General features: G+C 37.0%; 2 protein-coding genes across 8 annotated transcripts in view; both read right to left on the reverse strand.

The window, feature by feature from the left end:
- LOC131161614 (pheophytinase, chloroplastic) overlaps positions 1-5,030 on the reverse strand; it is a 43,462-nt gene extending 38,432 nt beyond the window's left edge. Inside the window, exons 1-6 of one of the 3 annotated variants that reach the window (XM_058117486.1) lie at positions 4,554-4,963; positions 4,190-4,301; positions 3,955-4,048; positions 3,627-3,804; positions 3,408-3,477; positions 2,769-3,122 (exon numbers count right to left, since the gene is read on the reverse strand). In XM_058117486.1, coding sequence (XP_057973469.1) covers positions 2,814-3,122; positions 3,408-3,477; positions 3,627-3,804; positions 3,955-4,048; positions 4,190-4,301; positions 4,554-4,927 — 1,137 coding nt within the window. In that variant the 5' untranslated portion in view covers positions 4,928-4,963 and the 3' untranslated portion in view covers positions 2,769-2,813. Of the gene's footprint in view, positions 1-2,650; positions 3,123-3,407; positions 3,478-3,626; positions 3,805-3,954; positions 4,049-4,189; positions 4,302-4,553 lie in introns of those variants that run through there. The other 2 variants (XM_058117485.1, XM_058117487.1) reach the window with 2 other exon arrangements.
- A 2,611-nt stretch (positions 5,031-7,641) lies between these two features.
- Positions 7,642-19,630, reverse strand: part of LOC131161615 (polyprotein of EF-Ts, chloroplastic) — a 28,018-nt gene continuing 16,029 nt past the window's right edge. For all 5 annotated transcript variants that reach the window (XM_058117488.1, XM_058117491.1, XM_058117490.1 and 2 more), the window contains 2 exons: positions 9,000-9,711; positions 7,642-8,441 (listed from right to left, as the gene is read on the reverse strand). In XM_058117488.1, coding sequence (XP_057973471.1) covers positions 7,826-8,441; positions 9,000-9,711 — 1,328 coding nt within the window. In that variant the 3' untranslated portion in view covers positions 7,642-7,825. The remainder of the gene's footprint in view (positions 8,442-8,999; positions 9,712-19,630) is intronic.

Below are 19,630 nucleotides of genomic sequence, written 5' to 3' on the forward strand. Positions count from 1 at the left end.
GTTCTACTAACTACGTCAACGTTGAAAGTCTTAGGTCTTGTACTCAAAGCTTTCTCATGTAGAGTCCTATTCATCCTTTTAGTCACCACATTCTACTATGGAATCCAACAAACTGTAAAATGTTTGACAATTTCCTTAAACCTACAAAAGTTCGAATTAGACTTGTACTCTAACCCATTATTTGACTTAAGACACTTCACTAACTTTTCCATTTGTTTCTCAAACTCTATCTTCTATTGCTTGAATTTGGGGAATACTTTTAACTTTTCCTTCATGAATTAAACTCAAAGCTTCCTAGAGTAATCATCAATGAAGCTAACAAAATAATGAACTTCATTCCTAACTAGTACACCTATAGGTCCCCAAACATCACTATAAATATAATCTAAAATGTCTCTACTTTTTTCGGACAATAAATTGAATTTCACTCTGCATTGTTTACCCAAAACACAATACTTGCAAAAATCAACTCTACACTCTTTCAACCCTTTCAACAATTTTCTCTTATGGAGTTTCATCATACCTTACTTATATGTCCCAAGCCCATATTTTAGATTTTAGTGATAACTATATTGGCATCCAATGAAATAGTTATTGCACTACCCAAAATTGTACTGCCTATTAGCTAATAAAGATTGTTATCATCTAGTTTACCCTTCATAACAATCTTTAAACCATTTGACACCTTTAGAATTCCGCTTTCTTGAATTGATGAAAGTCCATGCAAAGTCTTTTTATTTTTTTTTTAATTTAAAGAAGGCATACTTTTATTTAATCCTGGAACATGTCTAACATTTTGTAATATTCTAACAATACCATCAAACATTTTAACTTTTATAGTAACAACACTTATTACAGGAAAAAGGATGACATCCCCAAAAACTAAGGACCCATCATCACATTCCCTATAAGTATCAACCACTCCCTATATAGACAACAATGAAAAAAAACAACTAAAATCCATAGTCCAAGTATCCTGAAAAGAATTGTGACCTAAAGCAACTAGCAAGAGCTCTTCATCGTCTAAATTATCTACCACCACACTTATAGAGCATAATGGTCGATCTTTCTAACCTTCCTATTTCTCCAAAAGAGGAATGTCCAGTTTAAAATGCACCTTTTGTTTCTACTTGTGAAACATTCAATGTTCTTGGCTCTAGATATAGACTTCAATCTACCCCTTATACTTGCCTTGGATCTCCTTCTCCTATGCTTAGCCTTGGCAAGCAAGCCCTCTAGTTTATGGTCCTCTTTATTGAGTCTCCTTCTAACCTCATTTGACCATAGAACCTTAGAAACCTCTTTATAGCTTAGAGTAAATTTTTTGTAGAGTAGTGTCATAACCAAATATTAAAATGAAGAGGAAAAAGGAAATAACAATTCCAATGTTTTATCTTCATCTTCAATCCTCATATCCACTTTAAGCAAATCGTTCAAAAAATGATTAAACTAATTCTTATGCTCATTCAAATCCTCACTCTCGAGCATACGAAGAAACAACAATGACATCTTTGAAAACAATTTGTTAGATTTATTCTTTGACATATATAGACTCTCCAATTTCATCCATAAATCCTTGATAGTTTTCTCCTCCATCACATCAAATACAATCTACCAAACAAGATCAGATAGTATTGAATGTGATCTGTTCTAGTTCCACCTAATAATCTTCATCCATCTTCTCCATTTTCTCTCCAATAAAAGCCCTGTAAAGCTTCTATTGAACTAACGAATCAATACCTACACCTGCCACAAGTTGAAATTTCCTTTACCATCAAACTTGTCAAATCTAGTCTTCATCTCGATTATCCTTGTTGCCATCAAGAAGCCCTAGCATGAACCTAGTTCTCTGATACCAATTGTTGTAAAATCATACTCGTACTCTAGGACTACACACACACACACACACAGACACACACACACATACACACTCACCAAAGATGAATATGAAAAGAGAAATAAAAAGAGGAAAAGAAAAACACAATGAATTAACATGGTTTGGTAATGTGATTACGTCTACGAAGCCCCTATGCAATTTCATTATATCATCAAACAAAACTTGTCTTAGGATTTTAGCCCTTAACTACATATATAACCCCATAAGAAAATCCCAAAATAGTTTCATACGACAATACAAATTCAATATGTTCATAAGAGGAGGGGCGGGGGGTGGCAACACACCCTCATTAGACTTGGTTTAATTGTAAATAAGGAGGTCTCCTGCAAAGAGCAAGGGGGAACTTAAGGGCCCTATAGGCCACCTCGCCCTTCACACAAAACCTCCCACTTATAACAAATTTCAAGTGGATAACCCCTCTAAACATAAACCATAACTCAATAATTGCTTACTACAATTCTTTTACAAAATCAATTGCAAAAATGATCCTTTTTTTTTTTTTTTCATAAACATATAAAAACAATGAATTTGGTTCGATTTGCAACTGTGACCAAATTTCGCAAACTCAAAATAAGCTCCTTTCTCTCCCTCCCCCTGTCTTAATTTCCTCTTAAGTACTTCTCTAGAGTGCTTGTGAATTAAAAAGTTTGGTCTCCTAAGCTTCAACATGGTTACAAATTAGCAATATATATATATATATATATATATATATATATATATAGCTGATATAATATAGTTGATACATATCAACTATATACAAGTAACAATTTTGTAAATGTATTAATCATCGGGGCTTACATGTAAATATGCAGGAAGCAGATAATGATGATGATACTCAATATGTATATATAGAGTGCTGGTGAGTCTTAGCTGGATTAGCCGGAGGGGCGCAAGCAGCAGCAGCAGCAGCTGCAAGCTAAGGAAGCAGCAGGGAATGCAACCATGGAAGCAGCTTTTCATGAACCAGGTCAGGTCTGTCATCATGGGGACAATGCCCCACCCCTTCCAATACGAAGAGGCTTATATTTGGCAGTGAACAGAAGAATTTACCCACAGGCCCATCCAGCGGAGTCAATGGGTCTTCATCACCCCACAGAACTAGCACTGGCAAATTAGAGATCCTTGGCATCAACCTCACCGGATTTGGCCCCGGCGGGCCAGTCACTATGGAAATGAAAGCGTCAAGTGCTCCTTCATCATTTGCTGGCTCCCTGATGATCTGCACCTTCGTTTATTTAATTAATTAACCGCATGAACTGACGAGCAGAAGTTGATTTTCCCTACGGAAATTTTGATCGATTCCATTTGGGACATGAACGATGGAAAACGTTTTCATATGAAGGAAAGCTAGGAAAGCGGGAAAAATCAAAGATCTATATTAAATGTTTGCATGCCAATATTAGCTTTTTGATTTTTCTTGCTTTTTGATAGAATTTTCATTCTCTATATTATTTGTGATAGAGAGAAAATATATAGAATGGGTTAATTTGCAGCACGGGAATGGTCGTACCTCCACTAGATCCTCATCCACGGATTCTTTATTTCCATAAACAGACAGTAAAATGTTCCTTAGATTATCCCTGCATTAGCCCCCCAAAAATAATTTAAAAAAAAAAAAACTAGTTCCCTGCATCTCTGATTAATTAATTTATATGCTGGATATCATCTTCTGAAGAATATTTATATACAAACATGAATGTGAACTATGAAGAGAAACTTGAAAGATTACCTCTGCTTGACACGCTCAAAGATTGCGGAAGCAATGATCCTTTGCTTCAATAAGAAGTCGAACAACCAGAGCAAAGGTAATAGCAGTCTGATTCGCCAATCATCAACAATTGCCTTGTTGTTCATGCCACCTGCACAGTTTAGCAGCACAAGCCCTCGGACCAAGTCTTGAGTAGACTCTGATTCATTATGGGCCACCAAAATAATGGAATTATACATATACATGATCATCAGGAAGCTAATTAAAACCTCCATTCCATAGATGCCTACCACCAATGCTAGGTCTAGCTAATTTGAAATATAACATGCCAAATATTAATTAATTGTACCTGTTGCCGCAATTACGCAGGCCAGACTCCCCACGGAGTTTCCTATCAGCACAGTTGGCTTCTGAACGATTTCGTCCAAGAAATCCAGTATTAACTGTTCAGATCAGCGAAAAAAAAGTATTGGCAAAAGGTAGGGGGTGTGTTAATGGATAATCGAGATCAAAGAAAAAAATCCAACCCTGGGTTTCTACATATATATATAAATTATGTATATCAACATTATAAATTAATATACCTGTGCCCATATTTCCATTGTATATGCAAAGCCTGGAGGTTTATCCGAAGCACCAAAACCAAGAAGATCAATAGCATAAACCGTGTAAGTTTCAGCCAGGGTCAAGATATTCCTGAAAGCCAATTGGGTACACAAACACAGGGGCATTATGTCGAACGCATGAATGATATGTGTGTGTGTGTGTGTGTGTCACATTCACCTATATATATATATATTGAAAGAGGAAAAGAGAAATGGTAGAAGTTAATTCAGATAAGGAGGAATTGAAGAAGTTGAGGAAGGAAGGAAGAACTGAATTAATTAAAAATGAAGGGATGGATATAGAGAGATGAATGTGAATGTAAAGGAAGTAGGTGTGAGACACCTGCGCCAGTGAGGAATGGAGGCGCCGAAGCCGTGAACGAGGAGGAGGGGGGGAGGGGAGGGGGACTGACGCTGAGCGGCAGTGAGCACCAAGTAGTTGATGCCGTGGCCCTTCCACTCCCACTTCTTGCAGTACCTCTCCCTTATCTCCCTCACCCCCAAACTCAAACACGTCGTTTGGATCTGCCTGCTCCTGCTGCTGCTGCAGCAATAATATTGTTTAGAGGAAACAGCATTGGGAATATGGTTGGGAGTGGTAGTGGGGGTGGTGGCGGGGACTCTTTTTCTTCTGATGCACCTCAACCTGATCTTCACTTTTGCAGCAAGAGGAAGAGGAAGATCAGTAGCAGCAGCAGCAGCTACCCTTACCCTCATTGTTATCCATAAGTATTCCACACATACTTCGATAATATACCAAGTCGTACAATTGTGTATGTATATGTATACTTGTGGTAGCTTTCTGTGGTCATCTAATATATTTGATTGATTTAGTGCTTAATTACTGGTTACCAGTCCAGATGCAATTAAACAAGTTGCTTCTCATGCTAGCTTAGTTAACTAAAAGTTCAACTCCTCAAGAATTGTTAATATTGTCACCCCCCTTTAATTTACCAGTTAAGCTTCATTTGTATTGTATGTGGACATAGTACTTTTCACCTCACAAAAATAAATAAATAATCATGCATGTGTTTGTGTGTGTGTGTGTGTATACTCTCGCTATCTCTTAAGATACACTTTATGGTTAAAACTCACAATTTTTCATATTGAATATTTATAATTTGAATTTTTAGAATTATTAGAAGCGGCATGAATGAGAGTATTGAAGCTTATATAATGCATATAAATTTATGCAAGCTAGTGTTATTTTCATTTTCTTGTCAAGAACTATTTGAAACTTAAGGACCTAAAATAATTTAGCATGAGATAGTGAATAAATATTTAACAATCGTCAAAATATTGGAAAAAATCTCCTACAATCTTGTAAATTGGTAGTAAACGGGTTTATATAATTGACTCCATCTGATAAGGATTTAATCATATTTGCTATCCAAATTTATATAAGATTTGTTTTTATTCAATTTCCATTAGTTTTTGCGATTGGTCATCCACCTTAATTCCCACTTTTTGCCATATGTTATGGTTGTCCTTTCATCTCAAACCCTATGTTTCTACGAGGATCATTAAACTTTGAAGTATTACTAGAATACTTTTAAATTAGAGCTCTTAAGTATTCAACAGGAAAAGTGTTGAAGGTCATAAATACTGTTCAGTTATGTGTAAAAATAAGCATTGATCATAAGTACTTACAAAATAAGTGATGTTTGGTTAATCACCTTATTATTAGTGTTGTGCAGATATATTATAATAATATTATTAAATTTCAATATGAATATATTATAGTCAAAAAGTAATCTATGAGTATGAAGTTGTGCTAATAATAATATTATTAAATAAATTAATATTTTATTAAAATATTGTTTTCTAATTGACAATTTAATTCATATTTATGTTGCTTAACATTTTATTATTCTCTAATTAACATTTTAAACTTTTTTAATTAACAAAATAAATAACATTTCAATTAACAATTTTAATTAACATTAGAAGTAGCCAACAGTTTTGCTAAATTGAAAATTTGACACGCAATTAAAATAAATTAACGATAATTAAACCTAAAATATTAATATTTATTAATGAAGATATTATATGTTAATTACAATTTTAAACTGATGTTAATCAGAATGATTATTTGCTATTAATTATCTAACAATATCCTCCTCTACAACCAACATTGGCTAACATTGGTTGGTAGACCTAGTATAAAAGGCGAATTGGACGCGCATACATCAATCAAGCACAAACGGCTGGCTCCTAAAGAAACAATTTCAATATAAATAAATAATTCTCCCTTTTTTATAAAATGAAATCTTGAACAAAAAATTAAGTTCCAAATTTTAGTTTGGTATTTTGTTAAATTGACATGGTTCCTTTTGTACTTTTATCTTCTTAAAAACAAATGTTTTTTTTTTTTTTTGGGTTGCGCAAGTGTAAGAATAACATCCATTTCTACCACAAAAATTACATTTTACGAAAGAATAGTCGATTGATAGTTTTTACAGAAGTAATCTGTGTTTAACTTTTGAGCATGATTACACTCAATGCCGACTTTGTCAAAAAAACATATTTTTAACTTAGAATTTTGTCTAAATTCTCCTTTCTTTGAGTAAATTTTGAGAGTACTGGATTGAAATCTTGAACTTTTTTTTTTTTTTTCAAATTTTCAATATCAAACTAACTACAATTTGTAACATTTAAACCTTCATTTTCCCTTTTCAAGTTCTCATATACAAAAGACAAGGTATTCAATTGTTTTTTTTTTTTTAATTTTGTTATATTTAGTGCTAATATTTTCTCATATATTTCATTTAGGGCATCACTAAACTCATCAGAAGATGGTTTTTCTTCGTAATTGATTGAGTCACATATCTCTTCTTTGTCTTCAATAGCTATTAGAGAACAATTTGTGACTTCATTATCTTCTTTCTCCTTTTTCTCTATTTCAAACATGTCACAATTTTTAACGAACACATTTGCATTTGATAATTTTATTTCTTCATGTGAATCTTCAAGGATGTGTCAATTTTGCTTTTTCGTATCACAAATAGAGACTCTTATCAATTTCACAAAGGTCTAAAGCACAAAACATTGTATTCATTGCCTTGGCATTTATAGTGTGCATTAATGTTACATTTTCATTCCACCTATTTCTAAGTTTTCCTTTCTTTTCTCACATATTTTTCAAGTTCCAAAAAAAGTCTAAATGACAAGAGACCTTCGTTTTCTCATAACCTAATTCTTTTATATATATAACACACATTATTAGAAAGGCAATTCCCTTTCTTGGACTAATTTTTAAGTTATCCAGAAAACCCTTACAAGTATCAACAATTTTTCAAAAACCCTATAATCACCATAACTAAAGATTTCTCAAAATATCCCTATAAACTACCACAATTACCCAAAACACCCCAAAGCCACGGAACACTCATGAACTGCATGGCCATGACTAGTATGTATGTATATTGCAATTGCAAAAGACTAAAAGAGATGCTTCTTTCTCACCTTTCAAAAGTTAGATGCCAAAAGTAGCCGTAGTGATCATATGACATATACATGGCACCAACTTCCAAACAAAAAAAAAAAAGCAGCTGTGATCACAACAAAAAAAATTTTATGTCAGAAGCTTAACCAAAATAGCTCCAACGCTTCTGTTTAATGTGTTGTTGACTCCCCAAGAGTAAACCGAGCAAACCTCCTCACCTTAATGTTCTCCCCAAGAGCAGCAACAGTTTGGTTCAATAAGTCTTTTACCAGAATACTGTCATTCTTAATGAAGGGCTGCTCCAAAAGAGCAAACTCTCCAAGCCTCTTTGACACCCTCCCCTCAACAATCCTCTCCCTTATGTTCTCTGGTTTTGACAGGAGGTCCTCTCTCTGCATCTCAAGCTCTTTTTCCTTCACAAAGATGCTTTCTGGGATTTCTTCCACAGATACAAACTGCACTTGTGGGCAGGCCACCACTTGCATTGCAAGATCGGCCACGAACTCCTTAAAATTTTCACTTCTTCCCACAAAATCAGTTTCACAGTTCACTTCGATAAGAACTCCGATTCGGGAGTCATGGACGTATGACCCAACCCGGCCTTCAGCTGCAAGCCGACTGGACTTTTTGTCAGCAGTTGAAAGACCCTTCTTTCTGAGGTACACTTGCGCCTTCTCCACGTCCCCTCCAGTTTCAGAGAGAGCTCTCTTGCAGTCCATCATGCCTGCTCCAGTTTCTTCCCGTAGCTGTTTGACCATTGCAGCTGTTATCGTTACCATTGGTGGCCTACAATAGATATTGGAAGATATAAAATAGTAGAATTAAAACATGTAGTTTTTCATCAGGAGTATGAAGCTACTTCAGGAAAATAGATGTAGAAAGAGGCATGTGCATTCGCCAACCTTTTTACTACTACAACTACAGCAATCCTTTTAAAATTTCACAACTGTAGTACTCCTCAGACCAATATATGACTGTTAAAAGTGACGAACACTACAATAAACTAGATAAACATGAAATCTTTTGAATACTGGTAATTAAATTTGAAACACTATGGTGTATCTGCTTCTCTCAAAAGAATCCAATTTACAAACAGGTAAATGAGAAAATTTTGATGCAAAACAGAAAATGAAAATGGAAAGATGTTGTTTCATCTCTCATGGCACCCATGCAAGTACTCGCTAGATTTCATGTTTTTGCCAATTTTGCACCAATATAGTGCCTAATCAACCATTCACAAAAAAGCCTTCTTTGCCATTTTAACATGTTAGTCTAAAAAATTTTACAATATATGAATTGACACAGTTAATATGAATTCAAAATTCACAAGAAACAGGGACTCACTTTTGAACAGCTTCCTTGGCTTCAGCTGCACCAGCCTGCTCTTTCACCAGTTGAGGCACTGGTTTGCCTGCAGTTTGAGCTGCCACCTCTGCAGCAAAATCCTGGCTTTTCTTCTCCAGACCTTCTCCAAGATTGTACCGCACAAACCTCTTCACTTTTATATTTTCCCCTATGGTTGCAATCATCTTCTTGACCCAGTCCTTTACCACCACCTTATCATTCTTAATGTAGGGCTGTTCAAGCAATGCCAGCTCTTCAAGCCCCTTCCTGATCCGCCCTTCAACAATCTTCAATCTGATCTGCTCTGGTTTTGACAAGAGATCTTCCTTCTGCATTTCAATCTCTTTTTCTTTGTTTACAAGCTCTTCAGGAACATCTTCGGTAGCAAGATACTGAACTAGAGGGCATGCAGCCACTTGCATGGCAAGATCATCAACCAGTTCCTTAAAGATGTCACCTCGAGAGACAAAATCTGTCTCACAGTTCACTTCTATCAGGACCCCTATCCTACAATCATGAATGTACGAACCTATTCTACCTTCAGCTGTGGCTCTACCCGCTTTCTTATCTGCACTTGCTAAACCTTTTTTCCTGAGGAACTCCTGAGCTTTAACAATATCACCTCCAGTTTCTGAGAGAGCCTTTTTGCAATCCATCATTCCTGCTCCTGTTTCTTCACGCAAATGCTTCACTAAAGCTGGTGATATAGTTGCTGAATTTTATCCACAAGTTGAAATAAGTAGAGGAAGGAACACATCTCCATAAGAAACTGGCATTCTTATGTGAAACAGATGCAGACCAAAGTAATCAAAAAGTTTAAAGTGTGATGGTATCCTGACTGAAAATATCAGAGTAGGATTTAAACAGTTGTGGATCAGAGTACACAAGAAAATCATAACATTAGAACTTTTTGGCCAAGCCATAATGGTTATTTTTTTTTTCAAGTAACAAAAACTTCATTAATGCAAGAAATAACTAAAAAATTCACATGAAAAAGAGGACAAGTCATCCTCCTTCGCAGCAAAAACAAAAGGAAAAGCAAATACCCTCAAAAACCCCCAAAAGAATCAGCCCAAACTGTAGCCATAATGAAGCTTTCTCCCAAATCAAATTCTCTGGAGCCTTCTAATCTCTGAATATCCTGGCATTCCTTTCAAGCCAAAGAGTTGACAATATAGAAAAAACAAAACAAAACCACCATTTCTCTCTCTTCCTTCTGAAGACCAAAAACTGTACCACCGTGAAATCTTAACTGATCTTTCAAACTACCCAATCCTCACCACTGTAGGAAAAAAAATTATACCATAGTGCCCTTGCCACCTCACAATTAATCTCACTTTCCTTGCCATGCATCAAGCAGACGTCACTGAGAGCCTTATGAGGCCTCCTAATCTGAAGCAAGTCACTTGTGTTAACCCTGTTGAGAACCAAAGTCCATATGAAAGCTAAAATCTTAAAAGGAACAGCAACCTTCCACACTATATTCAAATGAAAGGACTGGGATAGACTTTGAAGAGAATGAACCCGAATAGTCCCCAGTCCAAAGCCTACTACCCCCCAGGTTTTGGGAATTAATGAAAATTCAAACGCTCAACAGGAAAGTGAGCTCTTCTATCTCTCTCATTGGGACTCCTAGAAAAAATGGAAGTCCCAAGACACAAGAACCCTCTCAGAAGAATATAATTCAGAAATAGGAGCATCATGCACAGATAAACGTCCACACAATCGAGGCACAAGGTATTCCAACGAAGCCACGCCCACCCAAATATCTTCCCAAGAGTGAACCCTATCCCCAACACCAACAGAAAAACAAATGAAAGGAAAGAAAAGACCAGAAACCTAAGAGACAAATTTCCAAGGGCATGCAAGAGAACCAATTCCAACCCCCCTTGGTATCCCACCAATTCCTATGAATACCTACTTAGTACTTACTCTTTATTACTTTGTGCCATAAGGAACCACACTCTAAGGGGAATCTCCATAACCATTTGCCTATTAAAGAAATGTTTTTAGAAACCAAACTATCGCTGAACAGACCTCCCTCAGACTTTGGTCTACTAACAGCCTCCCAATTAAGATTATCCCTCTTATACTCCCCAATATCAGACCATAAAAAATCTCTCATAAGCTTCTCTAAACTCCCAGCGACTTTCACGCAAATTTTAAAAAGAGAGAGACAATAAATATGAACATTGAAAAGACAAGCACCAATGAGAGTAATTATACCACCCAAGGAAATATAAGCCCTCTTCAACCCTTCCAGTCTTCCGACCCTCTCAAGCACTGGATCACAAAAGGCAGTGAACAACAGACAACCCCAAGAGGAAGGCCAAGATACAAAATGGACCAAGACAACAAATTGCACCCCACAAGAGATATAAAACCCTCCCAACTCCCTATTGCTCAGATTAATACCAGCCAAACCACTATTAACCAAATTAATTTTCAGTCCTGAAATCTTCTCAAAAACTTCTAGCAGTGCAAGTACCTTGCAAAATTTCTCAGCACTATTCTCTGAAAGGAAAATTAGCATCGTCGGAAAATTGCAAGTGAGACACTCTCACCTCATCCCTAACAACCTCCAAATCCCTAATCACACCATAATCCTGAGCACGCAACACCAGTCTACTCAAACCATCCAAAACTAACGTGAACAAGAACAAAGATAACAAATCCCTTGTCTTAACCCCCTGGACATCTCAAACCACTCCCTAGGCTTACCATTAATAATCACAAAAAAGTTGACCGAACTAAGACAACCTCTGATCCATTTATGCCATAAAAACCCAAAGCCCTTCTTAACTGTCACCCAATCCAATAATCCCCAATTAACCATATTGTAAGCTTTCTCAAAATCTATTTTTAAAAAATTGCCTTGTTTACCTTTCCTTTTAGCATCCTCTACCACTTTAGCTACCAAAATTGCGTCTAGAATTTGTCTCTGTAACAAATGCAGATAGGGCTAATGAAATAGTATCCCCAACACCTCTTTAAGTCTCCTCGGCAAGACTTTAGTAAGAATATTATAGATGCTAGTGACTAAGTTAATTGGTAAAAAATCTCTCACATTCCTCAACCTCTCGTTTTTGGGAATGAGTGCAATAAAAGAGGAATTAATGCTATTACACACTATACACCATTTTTATGAAATCCCCTAAAAATATTTATATTTTTTAAAAAAAAGAAAAAAAAAAAAAAACTCATTACATCATCCATCAAAGCATCCCAACAATCCTAGGAAAAAGCCAATGTAAAACTATCCAAACCTAGAGCTTTATTCATATCCATGCCCATCATTGCCTTCCTTATCTCTTCCATTTCAAACAACCTCTAAAGCCAAATAGTAGACTCTTCCCCAATAGGTTCCTAATCAAGCCCCTCCACCATCAACCCATCCCCACAATTCTCAGAGTAAGGGGATTTTAAATTAGTAATCCCTTTATCTTGACTAATCCTTCACCATCATACCTGATTCCAATTCCAATTCTTTAATCAAACACTACCTTCTCCTCCCATTAGCAACTCTATGGAACAATCTAGAATTACAATCCCCATCCTTAGCCCAATGAACCCTAAATTTCTGACGCCAACTTCTTTCTTCTCAGAACAAAAGCAATTCCAACTCACTAGACAAATGAGTCCTCCTTTCCCTCTCTTCCTAGCCCGATAAACCACACTCCTATAATCCGTATAAACACTTTAAAGTATTCAAAATGTTATCCCCAATATTCCTTAAAATCTCTTTGTTCCACACCTTAAGCCTATCTTTAGCAAAATTCAGCTTCTTCATCAACCTAAAACCTGCCCACCCCAAAACTTAGCACTCCTTCCACCATTCCCGAATTCTTTCTCGAATAGACAAATGAGACAACCACATATTCTCAAATCTAAAGGGAATGGGTCCATATTGATGGCATTAAAGTCCAAGAGAATAGGGCTACAATCGGAGGTAGGTTTGACCAGCACCTCTTGTACAATGATTGGAAACAATTCTTCCTAAACATTTGTAAAGAGGAATTTATAGATGCATGAGCTAGCTCTATTCCCCAAGTCCACCAAAGTAAGACTGCCATTATTTAAGGGAACATCTCTAAGGCAGCAATCACAAATAAAATTATTGAATCTTCACATCCCATTATTCACCTAAAACTCCCATCCTCTCCGTCATATTATGAACAACATTAAAATCACCCCCCACACCCCCGTGGGTTACAAAGACCAAACAAAATACCCAACTCTTCAAGAAAACCATTACACTAAAAAGAAATACAAGGGCCATACGCAAAAGTAAATCACTAGATTCACCACCACCCCCCCCCCCCAACTCCCTTAATATCTAATAAAATAGATAGGGAAAAAGAACTAAGTAAATAGTCCTATAACAAACAAACTTTGGTGTCCCATGCCACTAATTGAACACCTTAAGGCCTCAGACAAAGGGAAAACCAACCAACCTTGACTTCAAATCCCAAATACTCCTAAAAAGTTGGGGGCTAATGTCCTCTAATTTGGTTTCTTGGAGAAATAAAATATCGAGGACAATTCTATTAGCCAAATCTCTAACAACCCTCCTTTTTCCCAACCCCCCTCAACTACTAACATTCCATGAAAGGATCATTTAGCACCCTTCCCCCTTTATCATGGTTAACTGAAGACCCTAATCTACCCAATTACCCAACCAATTTTTTGTTTTTTCTTCTCTCCTAGCCCCCTCCAAACAAATACTAAACTCCTCCCTACCCAAACACACCAACTTAAGACCTAAATCATTCAGAAATACCTAGGTGCCCTTGTGATATCTCTCACCCCCAAAAATGCTTATAGTACCGGGCATCCCCCTAACCACTAGTTCTTTATGATATAAAGATAATTCAAAATCAATCTCAATAGACCCAAGAATGGAAGGTTTACCATTAGGTGTGCCATTGTATTCCTATTTCGCTCTAGAAAGATTTTGAGGTTATTGGCAAAGCTAAATGGCTAGAGAAAAACTCGAATAAGTTGGGAGAAACATTTTTCCTCTAGATAAGTTGTTACCCTTTAGAATCAAAGCCACATCTGAGCTCTAAGCTCCCTAAACAAAATTTGTCCAAGGCTTTTTAGATTGTGGAGGCCTAGTAATATCACTCCAACTCTTTCCCAATCTCAATGCCTCCTCCCCCCCCCCCCCTACTTCCTTGCTATTTTCTCCCCCACCTACTCTTCAAAGACTCTCAATAAGTAACTCCTCATAATCAGGGGAAGAAAACGAAATTTCTTCTTCTTCTTCAAACACCATTGGACTTTCAATGTGATTGTCCCAAAGCATTACCTCCTTACCTTTCCTCCTTACACTCGCTTCTTCATCCTCCATCTTCCTCTACACACGATTATAGATATCCTCTAGCCTTCTCAAAGTTCGCGCCTGAATCCCTTCGCCATGGTCCTCACTCACTCCCCTTGAAGCTTCTTTAAGCATCGTTTTATGCTTTCCTTCTTCTCTGTTAGCATTATTGATATCCTATATTTGCACATTGGAAGGCTTCCTGTTTGTATTTCTTTGAGCCTAGAAAAATCTGCTTCTTGGGGAAGAGAGCTCTTGGTTATTTAAGAATCCCCAAGCCCAAAACCCATGAAACTCTATCTCCATCTGGGCTGAAATTTTATTTTTCTATTTGGGCTTCCTTTAGGCTTGTGTTATTAAGCCCATTTTTAAGAGCTTGACTATAAGTAACCTTGGCTAGAATGGGCTTTTGATTTCCTCCTTGCAGCCCCTTTTGTCTAAACCTTTGCATCCATATCTTCCTATCCCCTCCACATCCATAATTGCTCCCCCCGCCCCCCAAAATCTCTCACCATGAATGCACTAAGAATTCGCTGACTATCCTCCCTAAAAATTACAAAATTCAAAATCATTCCTTCTCTGTTGAGAACTCCTTGAATATCCTCCCTAAAAATTTTGAAATTCAAAATCTTTCCCTCTTTAGAAAAAATTCCCCGAAATCCTCCCCTAAGATTCTAAAATTCAAAATCTTTCATTCTTTGCTAAGAATTCCCTAAATTTTTTCCCTGAAAATTCTAAAACTCAAATTCTTTCCTTATCCAATCATCTGCATTCCAGCTTCCCCTCTTCTGGCAAAGCCTAAGCATGCCTAACTCCATGGCTAATTTCAAGCACTGCCTAAACACAACTTAAACCAGACAAAAGACTTGATTGATAAGGGGTGTTTGTCCCCTGTCCCTAAGCCTATCCCTAATACGGTGGAAATTGATGATATTCCTTCAGTTAGTGACTCAATGCCCCTCCTGCACCTAGGCAGGGGGTGTTTACGAATGAAAAGGTGGCTATCTCCATGATTGGTCAATTTTCCTAAATCTAGAAAAAGTAACTTCCCCTTCTTGTTCAATCCATTTTTTCTTTTGACACTAGCCATAAGGAGGGCTCTATTGGGGGTAGCGCTTTCTAGTGTTGGCTTGGGGGGGGGGGGTAGTGAGAGAGACTTTTTAGATCCAAAAAAGCTTTTTGAGCAATTGGGTTTAAATTAGTTAGTCCTCTTAAGATTTGACTAAAATGAATGACCTAACTTGAATATAGGTCTCTCCCACTATTTACAATACAAAGTAAATACATTCTCATGACAATAATACCCTTACTAACTCTCACTAATTAACATACTAACACATTTAATAACAATAATACTAAAAGACATAAATAACCTCTTAACACCTCCTCTCAAGCTGAAGCATAAATGTCATATGCTCCTAGCGTTTTACAAATAAATTTAACACGAGCACCCCTCAACGCTTAGGTAAACAAATCAGCAAGTTGCATATCCGACTTCACATAAGCGGTAGTAATGAGCTTCTACACAAGTTTCTCTCAAACAAAGTGGCAATCAACTTCAATGTGCTTCATCCACTCATGAAAGACCAGGTTGGAGACTTGGAGGCAATATGAAGAGCAGCTTGATTGTCACATATCAACTTCATAGGCTGAGAATGAGAAATACACAATTCTTTCAAAATGTTATTCAACTAGACAAGTTCACAAGCAATGTGAGCCATAGCTCTATATTCTTATTCAACACTTGACCTTGCCACCACAGTTTGTTTCTTACTCTTCCAAGAAACCAAATTACCACCAACTAAAATACAGTACCCGATTGTGGATCTCCGGTAGGAAGGCGACCTAGCCCAATTTGCATTTTGAATTTTTATATCCATGGATATAAGTTGATGATGAAGAAATATTGGAGGAATATTGGAGACAAAGTTAAACTTGATGATGAAGAAATAAATAGCACTTGTAGATTTCGATACCTTGGATCTATTATGCAAGCTGAAGGAGAAATTGAAGATGATGTAATGCATAGAGTTAAAGCAGGTTGGGTAAAGTGGAGAAGTTCTTCAAGTGTTCTATGTGATCGTAGAATACCCTTAAAATTGAAAGGGAAGTTTTATAGGACAGCTATAAGACCAGCTATGCTATATGGATTAGAATGTTGGGCGACGAAAAAACATAATATCCAAAAAGTAAAAGTTGTCGAGATGAGGATGCTTAGATGGATGAGTGGTATAACATTGAAAGATAAATTAAGGAATGAACATATTCGTGGTAAGTTAGGTGTAGCTCTTATAGAAGATAAGATAAGGGAAGGACGACTCAGATGGTATGGACACTTGCAACATAGGCCTTATAGTGCACCTGTGAGGAAGAGTGACTTAGTTACTGTGGGGGGCTGTAGAAGGGGTAGGGGTAGACCTAAAATAACTTGCGAGGAGATAGTGAGTAAGGATTTAATATCTTTGAATCTATCAAATGAAATGGTCCATGATCGCATAAATTGGCGAAAAAGGATTCATATAGCTGACCCCACTTAGTGGGACTAAGGCTTGGTTTTGTTGTTGTTGTTGTTGTTTATGGATATAAGTGTGACTCTAATAACGATATAAAAGATGTCCCCTAAGTGCATCTTTGAGATATCTCAAGATGCAAATTACTGCATCCCAATGACTTGTTCTCGGAGAATCTAAAATTGACTCATAATGCTTGTTGCAAAAGATATATCCGGCCAAGTGACTGTGAGATAATTCAACTTTCAACAAGTCTCTGGTATTGTCCAGGATTAGGTAGCAAATCACCTATATCCGGCACTAACTTGCTGTTAGAATTCATAGGTGTATCAATTGGTTTAGATCCCAACAATCCAGTTTCATCCAACAGATCAAGAATATACTTCCTCAGTGACAAAACAGTTCCCATATGAGATCTAGATACTTCTATACCCAAGAAGAATTTCAACAGTCCCAAATCTTTGGTCTAAAACTTACTATGTAGAAAAAGTTTGAGACTCTGAATACCTTTATCATCATCACCTATAATAACAATATCATCCACATAAACAACAAGAAGGATCCTCCCGATGAAGTATGACAATAAAACATGGAATGATCCACAGCATACCGTCAAAGACCAAACTCAAGTACCACAGCACTTAAACAACCAAACCATGCTCTGGGAGACTATTTTAAGCATATAGAGTCTTCTTAAGCCGACACACTAAGCCAGACCCCCCCCCCCCCGGGGGAGCAACAAACCCAGTTGATTGCTCTATATAAACCTCCACCTCAAGGTCGCTATGCAAGAATGCATTTTTCACATCTAACTGATGTAGAGGCCAGTGACAGGAACAGCCAAGGAGATGAACAAGCATACTGATGTAAGTTTGACAACAGGAGAAAAAGTATCATAAATATTCAAACTATGCACCTGAGTGTATCCCTTAGCAACAAGACAGGCCTTTAGATGAGCCACAAAACCATCAAGGTTGACTTTCACTGTATAAATCCAGCGACAACCAACCACAGACTTGTCAAGAGGAAGAGGTACCAAGTCTCAAGTACCATTGTCATGTAAAGCATTCGTCTCTTCAACCATAGCATCCCTCCACGCAGAATAGGCTAAGGCTTCCGAGACAATTTTAGGAAGGGTAATTGATGATAAATTGGTAATAAAACAATAATAGGGGGGTGATAAGGAGTCATAACAAACACAGTTGGAAATGGGTTGTTGAGTACATGTGCATTTACCTTTCCGAACAGCAATAGGAGGACCAACATCATGGAGAGTATGATCATTAGACGAGGAAACTAAAGGCGTGATAGTAGAAGCTAGAGGGGACTCTCTTCCTTGGTGCTGCCGTCGTGAATACACCTACAAATTAGGATGATCAAGACAATGAGAAGGACTCAAACTACATGGAGACATAGATGGTTGCTTGGGCAAGGACAGAAAAGTAGAATCTCAAAGGTTAGGCAAAGGAAGAGACTCATTGAGCTCAGATGCACTCAGTGATTGGGTGTAGTAAGGTGTAGACTCAAATAAAAGTAACATCGGCAAAAACAAAGAAGCGATGCAGCATAGTACTATAACAACAATATCCCTTTTGAGTATATAAGTAACCTAGAGAGACACGTTTTATAGCATGAGGATTCAAATTATCTACCCCAGGTGTTAGTTGATGAACAAGAGACACACACCCAAATATACAAAGGAAAAGAGAAAATAAAGGTGAATTAGGAAAGAGAATGAAGTTGGGAATTTTACCACTAAGAAGATAGGATGGCATTACGTTGATTAGATAACAAGCAGTAAGTACAACATGACTCCAAAACACTTTAGGTACATGCATTTGATAAAGGTGCGAGTGGTCTCAAGAGGTCTATGTTTACTCTCTGCAGCCCCATTTTGTTGAGGAGTGCGAGTGCAAGATGATTGATGAACAATACCAAACCGAGTCATATAAGTAGTGAATTGTGCACTGAAATACTCTTTAGAATTATCACTTTGAAGTATTTGAACTGGCAAACCAAATTGGGACTTTATTTCAGAACAAAAGGCACAAAATACATGAAATAACTCAGAACAATCCTTTATTAAGTATAACCAAGTCATTCTTGAATAATCATCCACAAAGGTTACAAAGTACCGAAAACCCAACTTGAACACAACCCTACTACGACCCCAAACACCAAAATGAACTAACATAAAAGGGCTTGCAGCCTATTTATTAACTCAGGAAGTGAAAGGAACACGATGGTGTTTTCCCAACTGACAAGACTCACCAGTGAGACTAGACACAAAACTCAAACTAGGAACAAGACATTTTAACTTTTCCAACGAAGGATGACCAAGGCAACAATGAATTTGGAAAAGTGTGGCATCAACAATGCAAGCGGTAGAAGGAGATAGCAACTCAAAGTGATAGAGTCCACCAGCTTTACACCCTCCACCAATCATCTTCCTCATCTTCAAATCCTAAATAATCACAGAATCAGGGAAGAATGTCACTGAACAATTCATGGATTTAGTAATTTTTCTAACAGACATAAGATTGAAAGAAAATTTGGGAATATATAAAAACCAAAAGAAGAGAAATAGAAGAGGTGGGATTTACAGACCCAGTAAATCCCCAATACCCTTGACTACAGTGGTGGATCCATCAACAAAAGTAACACATGGTAAATTTGCAAGATATTGAAGAGTAGAGAAGAATAGGTATACCTGTGATATGATTAGTGGTAACAAATCTATGACCCAAGGACTAGGACAAGAAGTATTAGTTGACAGGCATACTGTGGGATTACCTGTT

This window comes from Malania oleifera, chromosome 8, assembly GCF_029873635.1.
Source record: "Malania oleifera isolate guangnan ecotype guangnan chromosome 8, ASM2987363v1, whole genome shotgun sequence".
Lineage (NCBI taxonomy): Eukaryota > Viridiplantae > Streptophyta > Magnoliopsida > Santalales > Ximeniaceae > Malania > Malania oleifera.